The sequence below is a fragment of the Diceros bicornis genome, chromosome 4 (genome assembly GCF_020826845.1).
Source record: "Diceros bicornis minor isolate mBicDic1 chromosome 4, mDicBic1.mat.cur, whole genome shotgun sequence".
NCBI classification, from domain to species: Eukaryota; Metazoa; Chordata; class Mammalia; order Perissodactyla; family Rhinocerotidae; genus Diceros; species Diceros bicornis.
In genome coordinates, this window is record NC_080743.1 from 57,437,198 (window position 1) to 57,456,342 (window position 19,145).

Consider the following 19,145-nt stretch of genomic DNA (forward strand, 5'->3'; position numbering starts at 1 on the left):
CGGTCTGGTTGCCCATGAATAACTTCTCTGAGCCATTCTAATGCACCAGAGACACAGAATGGGCAGTGGGGGACAGAGGATGCCAGGGGGGGTCTGTGGTCAGAAGTCCAGATCCAGAAATCTGCGTGGACGAGCATCTGAGGGTCCTGGGCTGGGACAGAGGCAAGGAGGGCAGGGGAGGAAGGAAGCGAGTGGAGGAAGAGGCAGCAGGGTGTAGCTGGAAGGGGCTGGGCCCCAGGGTCCAGCTGCCCTGTGGGAAGGAGAAACCTGATTCATCTGCTGGGGGAACAGCAGGTAATCCGGGGTCAGACACAGCCCTGGAGCCACAAGGCCTGTGGTATTTGTGGAGCTCACCAAGATTCCATCGAACCTGGAGTCAGAGCTAGAAATGACCTAAAGGCCAGCTGATCCAACTTCCTCACTTAATGGATAAGAAAATGGAGGCCTGGACATGGAAGTGACTTTCAAAGCCCACCCAGCAAGTCTGGCAGAGCTAGGGCTAGAACCCAGCTTCTCAGCCCCTCAGTGCACTGTAAGCTTTCAACCAGGATCCCATAGGCGAAAGGATGCAGAGCCTGGGGAAGGCCGCATTGTGTCCATTATCGCGCCCGGTTTAACATCAGCTACTCAGAAGGGGCAAAATTCCCTGAAGGACAAGAGCAGGATGGCTGTGGAGAAGGGAACAGACACACAGCCACCCTCGGTCCCGGGCCTCGGGGAGGAGCACAGTGACAGGATTGAAGCTGCAGGAGCCTCTGCCTGCTTACTTGTTTGCCTATTGGTTAACACAGCTGAGGAGACCATATCCTTTTCCCCCAATGGCAACCTCCAGGGTCACTGTCCAGAACCAGGAAAATTGCCCCAATTCATGCCCTAGCAAGAGGCTCTGAGTTTCTCCAGGGAGAAGAGCCCATTTCCCACCATCCCTCATTCCAACCTCTGGCCAGGTCAGGACCTCCACAGCTCAGCCTTGGCCACACCCAGGCCTGGGCTAGCCTGGGACCACGGGGCCCGCTATGGCCTTCTGATACGAGGGAACCCACTGCCAACATGGTATCCCCACGTGCAGACTCCCATCTGTTATGAAGCCCTGTCCAGCTGCTCACTCCTGCCAACTGTTCATCCTATTCTGACCCTCCTCCCGCATTTTACTTTCATCCTGAATCGAACTTTATGGTCACCATCGATGGCCCTGCAGACAGCTTACCTGTCCCAGAGCCTGGCAGGAGACTTTCCACACAGTGCTTTTGGGGTGTAGTGGTGCATGGAGGACAAGGGGTGCGTTTTTAAAAAGGCTAATCGAGAATTGACTATATTAGGAAAAAAGCTAGAAGGAGAAGATCAGAGTCTGATATGACTGTCTACATTTATCAAAAATTATGTTTCCTGACAAAATATGAGCATGTTTTTTTTTTATAATAAAAAAACTCTTCTCTGTTCAAAATCACTAACTGTCAGGGAAATGCAAATCAAAACTACAATGAGATATCACCTCACGCCCGTCAGAATGGCTATAATTAACAAGACAGAAAACAACATGTGTTGGAGAGGATGTGGAGAGAAGGGAACTCTCATACACTGCTGGTGGGAGTGCAAACTGGTGCAGCCACTATGGAAAACAGTATGGAGATTCCTCAAAAAATCAAGGATAGAACTACCATATGATCCAGCTATTCCACTGCTGGGTATTTATCTAAAGAACTTGAAAACACCAATGCATAAAGATACATACAGCCCTGTGTTCATTGCAGCGTTATTCACAATAGCCAAGACTTGGAAGCGGCCTAAGTGCCCATCAAGGGACGAATGGATAAAGAAGATGTGGTATATATACACAATGGAATACTACTCAGCCATAAGAAACGATGAAATCCAGGCATTTGTGACAACATGGATGGACATTGAGGGTATTATGCAAAGTGGAATAAGTCAGAAGGAGAAGGTCAAATACCGTATGATTTCCTTCATTAAGTAGTAGATAATAACAACAATAACAAACACATAGAGACAGAGATTGGATTGGTGGTTACCAGGGGGGAAGGGGGCAGGGAGGAGGGTGAAAGGGATAATTCGGTACATGTGTGTGGTGATGGGTTGTAATTAGTATTTTGGTGGTGAACATGATGTAATCTATGCAGAAATAGAAGTATAATGATGTACACCTGAAATTTTTACAATGTTATAAACCAATGTTATTGCAATAAACAAAAAATTAAAAAGAAAACTCTTCTCATTTCAGGGAAAAAAATTACAAAAATGGAAAGGTTTTGAAAGCAGACAAATTAGGGTTTGACACTTAGAAAAGTTACTTAACGTCTCTAAACTCATATTCTTCATGTGCAGAATGGGCATCTTATTAGCATTCATCCCACAGGGCTGAGAATTAAGTGTGGGTTTGTGTAAAGAAGTGTCTGGCATGTTGTGAGTACCCAATATCCGCTCACTTTTTAAAACACACAAACTAGTTTTTAGAACAGTTTTGGATTTATGGGAAAGTTGAGAAGACAGTATAGACAGTTCCCATATACCTGCACCAAGATTCCCATATCATTTTTTTTCAATTATTTTATTGAAATCTTAAAGGTTTATAACATTGTGTAATTTCAGATCTACATTATTATTTATCGGTTTCTGTATAGAATGCATTGTGCTCGCCACCAGTAGTCTAATTATATCCGTCACTTACATATGTGCCCCTTTAGCCCTTTAGCCCTTTCACCCACCCCCCACCCCCTTCTCCTCTGGTAACCACTAATCTGTTCTCTTTATCCGTGCATTTGTTTATCTTCCACATATGAGTGAAATCATGCAGTATTTGTCTTTCTCTGTCTGGCTTATTCGCTTAACATCATACCCTCAAGGTCCATCCATGTTGTTGCAAATGGGACAATTTTGTCTTTTTTTATGGCTGAGTAGTATTCTATTGTATATATATACCACATCTTTATCCATTTGTCCCTAGCAGGGCACTTGGATTGCTTCCACATCTTGGCTATTGTGAATAATGCTGCAATGAACATAGGGGTGCATAAATCTCTTTGGATGGTTGATTTCAAGTTCTTTAGATAAACCCAGTAGTGGGGTAGCTGGATCATATGGTATTTCTATTTTTAATTTTTTGAGAAATCTCCATAGTGTTTTCCATAGTGGCTGCACTAGTTTGCATTCCCACCAGCAGTAAATGAGAGTTCCCTTTTCTCCACATCTTCTCCAACATTTGTTATTTTTTGTCTTAGTAGTTATGGCCATTGTGACAGGTGTAAGGGGAATACCTCATTGCAGTTTTGATTTGCATTTTGCTAATAATTAGTGATGTTGAACATCTTTTCATGTGTCTGTTGGCCATCTGTATATCCTGTTTGGAGAAATGTCTGTTCATAACTTCTGCCCATTTTTTGACTCAGTTGTTTTGCTTTTTGTTGTTGAGTTGTATGAGCTCTTTATATATTTTGGAAATTAACCCCTTGTCAGATATATGATTTGCATATATTTTCTCCCAGTTGGTGGTTTGTCTTTTCATTTTGTTCCTAGTTTCCTTTGCCTTGCAGAAGCTTTTTAGTCTGATGTGGCTCCATTTGTTTATTTTTTATTTTGTTTCCCTTGCCTGAGTAGACATGGTATTCGAAAAGATGCTGCTAAGACTGATGTCATAGGGTGTACTGCTTATATTTTCTTCTAGGAGTTTTATGGTTTCAGGTCTTACATTCAAGTGTAACCCATTTTTAGTTAATTTTTGTGTATGGTGCAAGATAATGACGTACTTTCGTTCTTTTGCATGTGGCTGTCCAGTTTTCTCAACATCATTTATTGAAGAGACTTTCCTTTCTCCATTGTACTTGGCTCCTTTGTCTAAGATTAACTGATCATAGATGTGTGGTCTTCTTTCTGGGCTCTCAATTCTGTTCCATTGATCTGTGTGTCTGTTTTTCTGCCAGTACCATGCTGTTTTGATTACTATAGCTTTGTAGTATATTTTGAAACCCAGTATTGTGATGCCTCCAGCTTTCTTCTTTTTTCTCAGGACTGCTTTTGCTATTTGAGGTCCTCTGTTGTTACAGATAAATTTTAGGATTCTTTGTTCTATTTCTGTGAAGAATATCATTGGGATTCTGATAGGGATTCCATTGAGTCTATAGATTGCTTTAGGTAATATGGACATTTTAACAATTTTTATTGTTTCAATCCATGAGCATGAAATATCTTCCCAATTTTTTATATCTTCTTTGATTTGTTTCAATAATATCCTATAGTTTTCATTGTATAGGTCTTTCACCTCTTGGTTAAATTTATTCCTAGATATTCTATTCTTTTTGTTGTGATTGTAAATGGGATTGTATTCTTGACTTCTCTTTCTGCTAGTTTGTTATTAGTGTATAGAAATGCAACTGATTTTTGTAAGTTGATTTTGTACCCTGCAACTTTTCTGTAGTTGTTGATTATTTCTAAAAATTTTCTGGTGGATTATTTAGGGTTTTCTACATACAGAATTGTGTCATTTGCAAACAGTGAGAGTTTCATTTCTTCCTTTCCAATTTGGATTCCTTCTATTTCTTTTTCTTACCTAATTGCTCTGGCCAAAATCTCCAGTACTATGTTGAATAGGAGTGGCAAGAGTGGGCACTCTTGTCTTGTTCCTGTTCTCAGAGGGATGGCTTTTAGTTTTTCATCTTTAAGTATGGTGTTAGCTCTGGGTTTGTCATATATGGCCTTTATTATGTTGAGGTACTTTCCTTCTATACCCATTTTACTGAGAGTTTTTATCATAAATGAATGCTGGATCTTGTCAAATGCCTTCTCTGCATCTATTGAGATGATCATGTAATGTTTATTCCTCATTTTCTTAGTGTGGTGTATCACATTGATTGATTTGTAGATGTTGAACCATCCCTGTGTCCCTGGTATAAATCCCACTTGATAATGGTCTATGATCCATTTAATGTATTACTGTATTCAGTGTGCCAATATTTTGTTGAGGATTTTTGCATCTATGTTCATCAGTGATGTTGACCAGTAATTTTCCTTCTTTGTGTTGTCCTTGCCTGGTTTTAGTATCTGGGTAATGTTGGCCTCATAGAATGAGTTGGGAAGCCTTCCATCTTCTTCAATTTTTTGGAATAGTTTGAGAAGGATAGGTATTAAATCTTCTTTGAATGTTTTGTAGAATTCTCCAGAGAAGCCATCTGGTCCTGGACTTTTGTTTTTTGGTAGGTTCTTGATTAGTGTTTCAATCTCTTTATTTGTGATTGGTCTATTCGGATTCTCTGTTTCTTCTTGGTTTGGTTTTGGAAGGTTGTATGAGTCTAAGAACTTATCTATATCTTCTAGGTTATCCAACTTGTTGGCATATAGTTTTTCATAGTATTCTTTTATAATCCTTTGTATTTCTGTGGTAGTCATTGTAATTTTACCTCTTTCATTTCTAATTTTCTTTATTTGAGCCTTCTCTCTTTCTTTCTTAGTGAGTCTGACTAAGTCAATTTCATTTACCTTCTCAAAGAACCAGCTCTTTGTTTCATTGATCCTTTCTACTTTTTTTAGTCTCTATTTCACTTATTTCTGCTCTAATTTTTATTATTTCCATACTTCTTCCAACTATGGGCTTCATTTGTTCTTCTTTTTCTAGTTCTGTTAGGTGTAGTTTAAGATTACTTGTTTGAGATTTTTCGTTTTTGTTGAGGTGGGCCTGTGTTTCTATGAATTTCCCTCTTATAACTGCTTTTCCTGCATCCCACAAGAGTTGTTATGTTGTATTTTCATTTTCATTTGCCCCAGGTATTTTTTAATTTCTCCTTTGATTTCTTCATTGATCTAATGGTTGTTCAGTAGCATGTTGTTTAGTCTCTACATATTTATGACTTTCTCAGCTTTATTCTTATAGTTGATTTCTAGTTTCATGGCATTGTGGTTGGAAAAGATGCTTGATATGATTTCAATCTTTTAAATTTATTGAGGCTTGCCTTGTTTCCCAACATACGGTCTATCTTTGAGAATGTTCCACGTGTACTTGAGAAGAATGTGTATTCCTCTGTTTTTTGATGGAATGCTCTATATATATCTATTAAGTCTATCTGATCAAGTGTCTCATTTAAATCCACTGTTTCCTTGTTGACTTTCTGTCTGGATGATCTATCCATTGATGTAAATGAGGTGTTGAGGTCCGCTACTATTATTGTGCTGCTGTTAGTTTCTCCCTTTAGGTCTGTTAATAGTTGCTTTATATACTTTGGTGCTCCTGTGTTAGGTGCATATATTTATATGTGTTATGTCCTTTTGGTGGAATGTTCTTCTTATCATTATATACTGCCATCTTTGTCTCTCATTGTCTTATTTATCTTGAAGTCTGCTTTGTCTGATAAGTATGGCAACACCCACTTTCTTTTGTTTTCCATATGCCAGAAGTGTCATCTCACTCTGAGCCTATGTTTGTCTTTAGAGCTGAGATGTGTTTCCTTGAGGCAGCATATTGTTGTGTCTTGTTTTCCAATCCATCCATCAACTCTATCTTTTGATTGGAGAATACAATCCATTTACATTTAGAGTTATTATTGATATACAAGTGCTTAATACTGCCATTTTATCTCTTGTTTTTGGTTGTTCTATATTCCAGTGTTTCTCTTCCTTTGTATTTCTGACTGCCATTTAATTTTGGTGGTTTTCTGTGGAGCCTTTCTCAGTTTTCTCTTTTTGAAATTGTGGCTCTGCTCTGATTTTTTGTTTAGTAGTTACCAAGAGGTTTGTATAAAAGATCTTGTTGATGAGATAGCCCATTTTCTAATAGCATTTCATATCCATTAGCCTAAGCAGATTCCATCCCTTTCCTCTACCTCTTTTGAGTTATTGTTGTCACAAATTATTCTGTTTTGTGTTGTGAGTTTGTGACTAAGTTGAAGTGTTATAGTTATTTTTGATGCTTTCCTTCCCTTTACCTTTTAAGTTAAAATTAAGTATTTGCTACTCTGTTCTGAAAGATAGCTACAGTTTTCTGATTTTGTCTGTGTACTTATATCCTTGCTCAAAGATTTGTAGATCTTTGCCTTTTTGTTTCAGGTGTGAGGTCATGCTTAATCATTTCTTGTAGGGAGGTCTAGTGGCAATGAACTCCCTCAGCTTTTGTTTACCTGGGAAAGCTTTTATTTCTCTATTGTTTCTGAAGGGTAGTTTTGTTGGATATAGTATTCTTGGCTGAAAGTTTTTGTCTTTCAGTATTTTGGATATATCACTCCATTCCCTCCTAGCCTGTAAGATTACTGCCCAGAAATCCACTGAAAGCCTGATAGGGGTTACTTTGTAGGATATTTTCTTCTGCCTTGCCACTCTTAATATTTTTTCTTTATCATTGACTTTTGCCACTTTTACTATTCTATGCCTTGGAGAAGATGTTTTTGCATTGATGTAATTAGGAGTTCTATTGGCTTCATGTATTTGTAATTTTGGTTCCTCCCACAGGTTTGGGAAGTTCTCAGCTATTATTTCTTTGAACAAGCTTTCTGCCTCTTTCTCCCTCTCTTCTCCCTCTGGAATACCTATAACCCTTATGTGGCTTCTCCTAATTGAATCAGATATTTCTCAAATAATTCCTTCATTTTTGTTAAATCTTAGTTCTGTCTCCTCCTCCACCTAAAGAATTTCTATATTTCTATCCTCTAAATCACTAATTCTTTCCTCTATAACATCAGCTCTATTTTTAAAGATTGTAGGTTATTTTTTATCTCATTAATTGTGTTCTTCATATCCAGAATTTCTGCTTGGTTTTTTTTTATATATATATAGTTTCAATCTCTTTGGTGAAGTATTCCTTCTTCTCATTAATTTTATTCCTGAGCTCATTTAACTGTCTGAGTTTTCTTGTAACTTGCTGAGTTTCTTTATGACAGCTATTTTGAGTTCTCTGTCATTTAGATTGTAAATTTCTGTGACTTCAGGGTTGGTTTCTGGAGACTTGTCGTTTTTCTTCTGCCCTGAATTGTTGCTGTAGTTTCTCATGGTATTTGATGAACTAATCTTTTGCAGGTGCATTTGTGGTAGTATCATGTTGTAGATTCCACCAGCTACCCCTGCGGGAAAGCAGGAGCTGTGTTTCTGATCCCACCCCATATGCTGCAAGTTGTGCAGGTATAGTGGGTGCTCCCACCAGCCAGGAGACACGTGGGCTCAAGGCTGCTGCCGTGACAAGGCACACTCCCACTTGTGGGGCCACAGCGGTACTGTGGGCACTCTGGCTGGGAAAGCATTCACGTGCATGCATATATCAGCTGCCACCTCTAATTACAGTTGTGCTATCTGCTGCACTTGATGGGTGGGGCTTCTTCATGGGGTCCAAGCCTGGGCCACTCATTGGGACTGCAGCAGCAGAATGGGCTTTCCCACCAGCTGGGAAAGTGTTTGCGCACAGGCCCAGGGCTGCCGCTGCTTCTTCCCACAGTAGCGTAGAGGCACATTCTCACTTTCAGGGCTGCAGTGGTACTATGGGCACTCACATCAGCTGGGAAAGCATTCAGGTGTGTGCATATGTCAGCTGCCACTTCTTCTTGCAGTTGCTCTGGCTGCTGTGCTTGATGGGAGGGGCTTCTTTGTGGGGTCTGAGCCTAGGTCACTCATTTGGAGTACAGTGGCAGAGTAGCCTCACCCACTGGCCAAGAAAGCATTAGCACGCAGGCCCAGGGCTGCCATCACCCCTTTCCACAGTCGTGCCAAGGCATGTTCCCACTTTTGCTGCCAAAGGCTGCTGGGGAAGGGTAGGAGAGTGCTCACCTATCTCCATCAATTCCTGGGGAGCCAGTCCATCCATCTTCAGATGTATAGCTGCGTGGGTCTCTCAGGCATCCTGTTGTGCTGTGTGGTTGTCCTCCACCTGTTAATGAATGTCCATTTAGTTGTAGTTCAAAAGGGGAGAGATAAAGGGAACAGCTCACTCTGCCATGTTGTTGACGTCACCTCCAGATTCCCATATTATTAACACCTTACTTTACTACGGTACATTTTTTACAATTAATGAACCACTCTTGATCCATTATTATTAACTGAATTCCATACTTTATACAGATATCCTTAGTTTTAAACCAATGTCCTTTTTCTGTTCCAGGATTATATGTTCACTTGGATTGTTTTTACTATCATTATCATTTTTGCTGTAATAGACACTCAGCAAATGTCTCTCTCCAATCCTTTTCTTTCCAGGTAGCTGCCATCCAGGCAGTAAAGTTTGTTCCCTTAGCCTTTTCTTCAGAAGTAGGGACAGGGTAAATCCTGTCCCAGAGCTGAGAACTGTGTAGAGCACCTGTGTGTGTGTGAGTGGAGTGGTGTTGGGATTCTGTTTCAGGTTGAGCAGGAGGGTGGCATGTGTGATGGGTGCCATCTGAGCTGCCCATGCTGCAGTGAAAGCCACAGGTTTGAAGCTTCTCTTGAGCAATAGAGCACTGCCCAGCAACTGCCTCAAGGTGAAGCAGAGAGATTACTTCAATTGAAGTTGAAAGATAAGCCTGGAATGCCTTATAAAAACTTCCCTGGTTCAGTGCTCCTTACCAATGGTGGCTTCTTGCTACAGATCCACTCTCCTGTGCATTGAGGAGTAAGTGTTCTCTCCTTGGCTGGACCTTCACAGGGTCCACAGGGTGGTGATTGAAGGTAGTCCCTTTGCAGGCTGTTGGAAGACACAGCCATCTGCTTACCAGAGCACCTCTGGGCTGACTGCATTTTAGACTCAAAGAGATCAGCTGCTACTGTGGTAGGTGGACTCGTCTCAGGACCAAGGGTTGGTGAAGGTGGGTAGTTGGTGAATGTCTGTAAAGGACCTGTAGCCACAGTACCATCACCTGGGGAGAGGGAATAGCCTGGCCAACCACAAAACCCTTCCTAGATGAGCTTGAGTGATGAATACCCTCCATATCATGCTCCCTAGGAGACAGGGGGACAAGGAACACTGTGGCAATTGAGGCTGATTCCTTTAGACTTTAGATGGTATTTTATGTCCTTACCCCCACCCCCCATCCTATCTACAAACGAAAAATTCACCATGGGTCAAACACAGAGCAGTGAGAACACAAAGCAGATGTAAGGGAAGGCATCCCTTGTCTAAACCCTTGATGCAAAAATAGAGGAGAATGAGGATGTAATGGGTAGGGGAGGAGCTACCCTAGACCCCCATTGTCTCCTGAAGGTTAACCTGAGGTTGAGAAGATGAGTAAGCTGGAAGACCACCTGGACGGAGTCATCAATGTCTTCCACCAGTACCCAGTTCAGATGGGGCATTTTGACAAGCTCTCCAAGGGTGATTTGAAGCAGCTGGTCACAAAGGAACTTGCAAACACTCTCAAGGTAGGTGATGCCCCTCTCATCCAAACTTGCCCACCCCCCTGCACTGAGGGCAGTGGCAAGGCCAGAAGGATGACGTGACAAGGACTGAGGTGGGACTGGCCCCAGTTTGAGCTCCCAAGAATGTTCCCACTCTTCTGTGAGACAACAGCTCTGCCTCCCTCTCTCAATAACTCACTCTATCGCCTTAGGCTCTGCTCTCTTCCCCTCTCTGGAATTGTTCCTCATCTGTAGAGTGGAGAGAGTCAGGGCAGGGAGGGGAAGAGTCTGATTAGTGAGCTGCAAAGCACCTTCCAGGTCAATACTTGTATGATTCTAGGATGGCTCATGATAGTTGCTTCTCTGTATCTTCTGTTTTGCCACATTGGATTATCCAACACAGTTTTCAATAATGAGGTAATGTTCCTGGGGTCACATAAGCTGAGCTCTGAGGAATGAGAGGTCTGGATAAAGGCAGAGGCAGAGTCTGTTCTCACTGTCTCTGCTCTCCCCTTCTCCTAGAATACCAAAGATCAAGCTACCATTGACAAAATATTCCAATATCTGGATGCTGATTGAGATGGATAGGTCAACATTAATGAATTCATCTTCCTGGTGGCCACTGTGCTGCATATTGCCCATGAGAACATCCACAAAGAGTAAGAAACTCTGAGGCGCTTTTTCCTAGCAATGTTTCCAAGAAGATGATAAGAGATTTTCACATATTGAGGTATATGGGGTTACTATTCAGGTTCAAAACTGATTTGGCTTGAACTAAAGAAGCCTCACTTATGGCCTACCAAACATACATTGTACATCTGCTTTAACCATTGAAGTAAAGAATGCACTCTCTTAAGATAAGAATGCACACTTCCCCTCCTACACAGTATTAGTAACAGCCTATTGGTAATGCCTATATTAATCCCTTTCATGTTGACCTACTAATTTGCAACTAAATACTTCCTTGAAACTTTGATGAAAATATATCCTGGATATGTTTAGTGTATGTTCTTTTTTCTAAGAACATACAAGACTGTCCTGAAAACTATGCTTCTCCAGAATGCTTCCCGGGTTATAATCCTCACTCTGGCTCAAGTAAAACTCACCTTATTTCTCTTATCTATAGAATGGTTATTCATTATTTTGGGTCAACATTTCTTTTTGTGTGTGTGTGTGTGTGTGAGGAAGATCAGCCCTGAGCTAACATCTGATACCAATCCTGCTCTTTTTTTTGCTGAGGAAGACTGGCCCTGGGCTAACTTCTGTGCCCATCTTCCTCTACTTTATACGAGACGCCACCACAGCATGGTTTGACAAGCGGTGCATCGGTGCGTGCCTAGCATCTGAACCTGAGAACCCCGGGCTGCCGAAACAGAGCACATGCACTTAACTGCTGCACCACTGGGCCGGCCCCTTGTGTCAACATTTCTTGATGTAGTCAGCAGGATTTCAGAGAAAGCCAGCAGACTGCCTGTAATCTACTTTGAACTGGCACTTGGTACCACATAGGCCCATTGAGCCCTTCCAGCTTCATGTCACTCTTCAGGTGCCCCCAGTGAGTTTTCCTGAAACCCAGACTTCCTTATTTAAGTTGTAGGTCCTGACTTTTACTTGAGCTGTTTCAAGTTTTAAGACTAGGTGTCTTAAGGGGGTACTGGTACCCTTCCTAGGTAAGAGGAACCTAGGGGGAATTTCCTAGGCCAGGGAAGCCCAGAGGGAACGTTGGAGTGAACAGGGCAGGCTGACCTTTTTAATTTGGATTTAAATTTGAAAGAATTGTGTCCACAAAGTCTGAACAAATTGTTTAACAGCAAAATTAGAGACTGAAAACTCATTTAGCTCCAAAGAGAAGGGATACCAGCTCCTTCCAGCTGTAAGGCATTCTCAGGCAACTGAGAACCTAGTGGCAGTGTCTGAGGTTGAGCCTTGAGACATGCAGCAATCCTATATGGAATTCCATTGTGATATTTCACTTTAAGTAATTGACAGCTCATCTGGGGATGCTGCACGTGAGGGTTGGTCGCCCATGAGCTCTGAGCCCCCATAGTAGTTTTAGACTGCTGGCAGGAGAAACTGAGACACATAAGAGAATGCTCACGAACTTTCTATGGAGTGACACTCACAAGCAGCACACTTCTGACCCACTATACTCTCCTTAAGTATTGTTCTTTATTATAGTAAAATAAAACTAAAAGACAACGTGAAATCTCACTTCTAAAAGCCAACCAGCTCCTGAAAGGCAGCCCCCACCCCCGAAATTCTGGCTGGCTTTGAGTACAATACATATGGTAGAGCGGATACTTGCAAGTGCTTAACAAAATGGGGATAGCTGTAAATGATTGGATCTTTGGATCAAGATCACCCAGGATAATTTAAAACTAATGTGGCCACTTTGGGGCTCCTTTGAGCCTCCAAAACTTGTAGATTGGCTATTAGAAGGAACGTTCAAATTAGGTAAGATCATTTAAGAAGTGTGCTTATTAAGTCATGGCTTTATGGACACCCCTGTAATCTACCCTCAAAGGAGGACCCAATATGAGCCCCTCCCAGGATTAAAGAGACTCTGAAAGGTTTTCTGGGAAACTGCTACCCTTAACCAGTCAAGGGGAAACTAAAATTTTAAAAATTAATGGAGTTGTTTAACGCTGTCAGGAATAGTTACTATTTGTCCCAGCTGAAACCTGACAAGATATTTCAAAGGATTTGGTAACATATGATCAGAAATTTGGCCAAATTGGAAGCTGATATTTAAAGCCTGAAGAAATATTTTAGGCCTTCTTCCCTAAATTAAGATAAAACTAAGTACTCAGAGGGAAAGAAGCAAATTAAGGAAAATGTAATTGGACGGATGTGTCAGTCCTTTGATAAGAAACTAACCTCCCCCGTTTATCTCAAAAAAACTTTCGACCTCTCTGGGAGCTGTTATCTAGACCATCCCAGATTCCTAAGACTGAAAAAAAACAGGGGAGGGAGGAGGAAGAAGTTTTTGGAGCTGCAGACTGGGCAAGGATTTTTGGGCAAGGGAGCAAGCACCCTTGCCCAAAAATCTAAGGAAAATTTTGAAAATGGAGGCTATAAAACCTTTGCTGCATCTGTCTGTGTGCTTATGTGTATGTCTATGTATATTTAATATATGTGATATTTTTCCACCCACAGATGGTATAATTTCTAAAGAGATCTATTTAATTGGCTTAAAGTAAGAGTTTATATAAATGTAATAGAAACTTACCCAAATGTCTTTTAAGTTAACTTGGAAAAAAATCTTTGGTAAACAGCCTATTTAAGTTTGTTTCTTTGATCAAAATAAGCATGTCTTCAGAGTTATCAGCATTGGATATGATGCAAACATGCAACCTTCATTCTACTTAGGTTTATTAGTCAAATAAGCTCATGTTATCTCTGTTACAAAATTTGTCAGCAAAATAGCTTTGAATCATAGCTGATTTTGTCTAATGTCCATGAAGTTTTTGTAGGCAATCTGAACAATTATTGGAAACAAGTAAACTAACTAGATGTAAAAGTATAAAAGTTTGGGGTGAACTTTTTAACAATAATTTTATGTTATGCTATATGTACTTAAAATAACTTCAAAACCTTTTGGTGACTTAAAACCTTAGAGTTTTGGGGCCGGCCCCGTGGCTTAGTGGTTAAGTGCACATGCTCCGCTGCTGGTGGCCCGGGTTCGGATCCTGGGTGTGCACTGGCGCACCGCTTCTCCGGCCATGCTGAGGCCGCGTCCCACATACAGCAACTAGAAGGATGTGCAGCTATGACATACAACTATGTACTGGGGCTTTGGGGGAAAAAAATAAATAAAAAAAAAATTATAGAAAAAAAAGAAAAACCTTAGAGTTTTGTTAAGTTAAATGATAGAAATTTGTTGAGTATCTAGGTCATTTCCACATAAGATAAAACATTAGACATTACTTACTAAATATAGGTTTCTCTACTTTAGGCTTCTTATTACAGAGAAACTAAAAGATGTTTGAGTCTATTAGTAAACATGTCTTGTATTTTATTAAAAGATTGTCCTATGAAGTAGCGTAATTCTAGAAATTATTAAAAATATTTATAAATTTGCAAAGCCACAGAATGCTAATGTAAAAGACAGTTTATAATTGCTTAATTCTTAGATTTCACTAAAAATTAAGGTCTGTAAGGGTTAATAATAGTTAACCCTTTAGTAGCCTAAAGCTACTAAAAATAAGTAAGGAAACATCTTTGTATTAAGGGAAAGTAAGATGTGTGTTTTCAGAAAGAAGGTATAAATAATGGGAAATATTTTTGCTTGTTTTGTTAAGAAAGATAAATTTGTCCTAAAGTACTAGGGAAAAAAGGCATGGGACAAATTCTGAAGGCCAAAAGAAAGTTATAGTATGTTTGTGTAAAAGGAACCTTGAGAAAAGAATTTTATGCAAGGTCAAGCTGGCTAAGATTGGAATAAATTTAAGTAAATGAGTTTTAATATCAAAAGGAAGCTGGTACAAAAATTAGAATTTGGCTTTCTCTCTCTTAAAAGGATAATTTTGCTGAACTTTTAGTTGGCTCTTGATAATGAGATTATAAAAGGTATTTTTTTACCTTTGAGTAAATCTACCTAAAAGACAGAAATTCTATATTTTGTCAAAATAATTTCCTATGTTCTAAAAGGCTGAAATATTTTTATTATAATAACTAAAGGGCTTTTTTTAAAACTGTTTGCCTTCAATATCTCTTGCCACTTTGGTTAAATAGATAACTAAGCAGTATTTCATAGCGACCAGTGTTTCACAGTGACACAAGATCAACAAATACTTGATCTTGATTGACCAATTGTTTAAACCTTTTGATATTTTTGACAAGCTTTCCCCAAATTCAAATCCTATAGGAAGTGTTTCTTTTAACTTAAAAATTTCTCTGAGAATTTTCAGAGGGTCCCTGGGACTTCTCAAATAAATTTTTTCTCTCTTCCTATAAAGAGGGCAACACTAAACTAATTAGGCTTGTTTGGTGTGCTAAATTGCATGAAAAGCATTGCCAAGTAAATGATGATAAACCTTAGGTTATATGGTTTAGCTAAATATTATTCACCATCTTAACCCTTCCACCTTGCTTCCAGCACCACAGGAGGAAAACGACCATGACTGCGTCCTATTATCTAATTTGGCTTACAGCTGGGTCTTACTTAAAAGATAAGCAAGGGCATTATCAAGCTGGATATGCTGGCCAGCCTCGAGAATACTCACTACTTTCTATTAACTCTGCTAACCCAGTAAAGGATTTCTTTCTACAGGCTCAAGAAATCACCACAGGGGGCCAGCCTTGTGGCCCAGTGGTTAAGTACAGTGCACCCTGCTTCAGCTTCCCAGGTTCAGTTCCTGGGCATGGACTACACCATTCATCAGTGGCCATGCTGTGGTGGCAATCCACATACAAAGTGGAGGAAGATTGGCACAGATGTTAGCTCAGGGTGAATCTTCCTCAGCAAAAAAAGAAAAAGAAAAGAAAAGTAATCACCATGGAAGGAGAGAAACAAAGGTGGAAACAAAAAGCGGGAATTTCTGACACCACCACACAGATGTGATTTTGACTTGACAACAAACCATAGTGTCTATTGGAATGCAATTGCTAATTCTCCATCATATACATCAATTAACCCATTGGGGACCTGAAAAAATGATTTTACGGGGAGAGCAATACTTTTGGAAACTTTCTCCCACAGTGACTCATAAAGGATATGCTTGTTGTACTATATGTCCTAAATATAATCCCAGGAAACCACTTCCTGGGTCACCAGGCCACTTTCCCTTTCCTAAGGGACCCTTTGTTAAAATGCCACCATCTCAAGGATATAAGTATATCTTAGTAATGATCTGTATGTTCTCACATTGGGTTGAAGCCTTTCCTTGCAAAGGAGTGATGGCTTTAGGTAAATGATTATTGGAAAGGATAATTCCTGTTTGAGGAATTCCTACCAAGTTAGACAGTGACCAGGGAACTCATTTCACCGGACAAATAATTAAATCTATTTGTGACATTTGGCCAATAAAGCAACATTTTAACTAACAGTGCAATCAAAACTGAATTGGCAAAGCTTTAAGAAGCATTTAATCTCTCATGGCCAAAAGCTCTTCCACTAGTAACTTCACCTACACCTTTTGGTAAACATTGGATGTATCCTTTTGAAATAATAACAGGACAGCCTATGCAATTAGATGAGGAAACACATGAACCAACTTTGCTTAAGGAGGATATATTACATTATTGTCAGGGTCTCACTGAGGTGCTTGACAGGAATGAAAGGTTAGTAGCTGATTCCTTTCACAGAGAGCTCCTGGGAGACGAAGACCTTAAAGATCATGGACTACATCCTAGAGAATTTATTTATTGGAAGAGGCATCAAATAAAAGACTCTGCAGCCCCATTGGAAAGAACCATAACAGGTACTTTTAACCAATGCATGCACTACAAAATTAAAGAGCGTAGACTCATTGATTCATATTTCTCATTAAAAAAAGGCTCCTCTTCTTGAGTGGATTTCAATTCCTCTTTCTGACACCTGACTTTGACTAACTAAGACAAATACCTCCAAACCAAGATGAGAAGAAGACGGCATCCATTGTAGACAGCTGTCCGAAGACTCTGGACCAGGCATGTATTCCCAACCTTATATCTCCTCATTTAAACCCTTGTAATGCTTAAACCATATCCCATTTTATAACTCTACCATTTAAGGTTTTCATAACACTATCATACTTAAAGAAAGTGATTGGTTTGGAACAGACTGGTCTTGAAGGCCAGGCATTTATTGGGTGGCTCCTAATAGAACTCAATGGTTGTATGGAACAAAATTCTGGCCTTGGCTACCTCCTCAATGGCTAGGACACTGTACCTTGGGTTTCCCTTGGAAGCAGGGAAGGATTTTCCCCGAACTAACAAGTGTTGCCAATCTTCCTCTCCTTAAGGGCAGATGGGCTCATTCAGTGTTCCACTGATATGACCACCTAACAGCTATATTTGTTCCTTCTTTGGGGCTAGAAGATGTCATATCACATAGAGAAGCCCTGACTAAATTTACTCAACAAGACCTTAATGATAATCAAGCAGGAATAGTCTTATTAAATACTGAAATGTCTTTAATGAGAAAAGCTGCCCTTTAAAATAGAATGTCTTTAGATAGTTTAACTGCATCCCAAGGTGGTACGTGTGCAGTCATTCAAACTGAATGCTGTGTTTTTATACCTGACAAATCTTCCAATGTGTCATCTCTGCTAAGGCACGTGAAGAAGTAGGTGAATGCTGTGAGTGACCCTACACCAAGTCATAATTTGTTTACTTGACTCCCTTCTGGTATTGGCTCCCTTTTGCAATCTGGATTGCAATTCCTATTTCTATTATTCATTGGAATTCTTGAATTACACATAATATTCCAAATAATTACTATTTTCTTTACTCAGTGTTGTAAGACTGGCACACAGGCTATAGTAATGATTGCTCAGCGACTTGAGATGGTCAATTGATCTTACAACCCTGGACAAATTTCCTTTTCTGATAAAGACTATGCCTAAGAACTGACTTTTAAACTAATAATTTCAAGTATTGAATTATCTGTTCTATAATTGCTATAAACAATGTAACTATAGGAAGTCATGTAAAAGCACATGTACAATGTTTGTGCGATAATCTAAAAATAATTGACAAATTACATAACCTATGAAACACTTCCCCTGTTAAAATATACCTCTATGCTTGTCCACTATACGTATTTCCCCCCAAAGTGGATAACTGGGAAAATCAATTAAATAAAAGCCTATCACTGAGGGACATGTTGGAGTCAGGGTAGGAAGCAATCACCCTGGACCGAAGGACAATATTTTGATCATCAATGCTTTCTATCCAAAGGTTATTGATCAAAAGGGGGAAAGACAAGAGATTTTCACATATTGAGGTATATGGGGTAACTATTTGGGTTCAAAACTGATTCAGCTTGAACTAAAAAACCCTGACTTATGGCCTATCAAACATACATTGTACACCTGCTTTAACCATTAATGTAAAGACTGCACTCTCTTAAGATAAGAATGCATACTTCCCCTCCTATGCCCTATTGGTAATGCCCATATTAGTCCCCTTCATGTTGACTTGCTAATTTGCAACTAAATACCTCTTTGAAACTTTGATGAAAATGTAACCTGGGTGTGTCTAATGTATGTTCTTTGCTCTAAAAAGACATGGGATTGTACTGAACATGATGCTTCTCTGGAATGCTTCCTTCCTTTCTGGAAAAGCCCTTCTCGGGTTATAATCCTCACTCTGGCTCAAGTAAAACTCACCTTATTTCTCTTATATATAGAATGGGTATTGGTTATTTTGCATCAACAAAGATGTTTCCTTCTTCTCACTGAAGCCCAGCCTTGCCTGAGGGAAGTGAGATTTAATAAATTTATTATTGAAACGTTCTTAACATTCTCTGTGCACTTTGTTCTTTCCATGCCCACAGTCCTCAAGCTGGAGAATACCTCACCCATGCTACTCTGACAGTCCTCATTGAGACCTTTGAGACCCCCTTCTTTGTTTCTTCATTTGTTCACCAACTACTTATTAAATGTCTATATTTGTTCATTTATTCATTCATTCAACAAATGTTCACTGAACATTGATGATAGCCAGAGACCAAAGACACAAAATTCTCATCTTCTTGGGTCTTGCATTCTACTGAGGAGAGGATAGAAAATAAACAAATAGTAAACAAATAAAAATATATCGTATGATACATGGGTAGGTAATGATAAGTGATGTGAAGAAAGCTACAGTGGGGAAATAAGTTTGGGGGAGGGGAGGAGAGGGCTGCTGCTTTAAATGTGAGGATCATGGAA

At 39.9% G+C, this 19,145-nt stretch overlaps 2 protein-coding genes across 2 annotated transcripts in view; one reads left to right on the plus strand and one right to left on the minus strand.

The window, feature by feature from the left end:
• The window catches only part of LOC131404482 (peptidoglycan recognition protein 4-like), a 156,357-nt gene that overhangs the window by 19,504 nt on the left and 117,708 nt on the right, over positions 1-19,145 (minus strand). The window lies entirely within an intron of this gene.
• LOC131404488 (protein S100-A12-like) lies at positions 9,206-13,278 on the plus strand. The gene is given in 2 exon segments (XM_058539190.1): positions 9,206-10,314; positions 10,813-13,278. Coding segments are annotated over 2 exon segments (279 nt in total). The 5' UTR covers positions 9,206-10,176; the 3' UTR covers positions 10,954-13,278.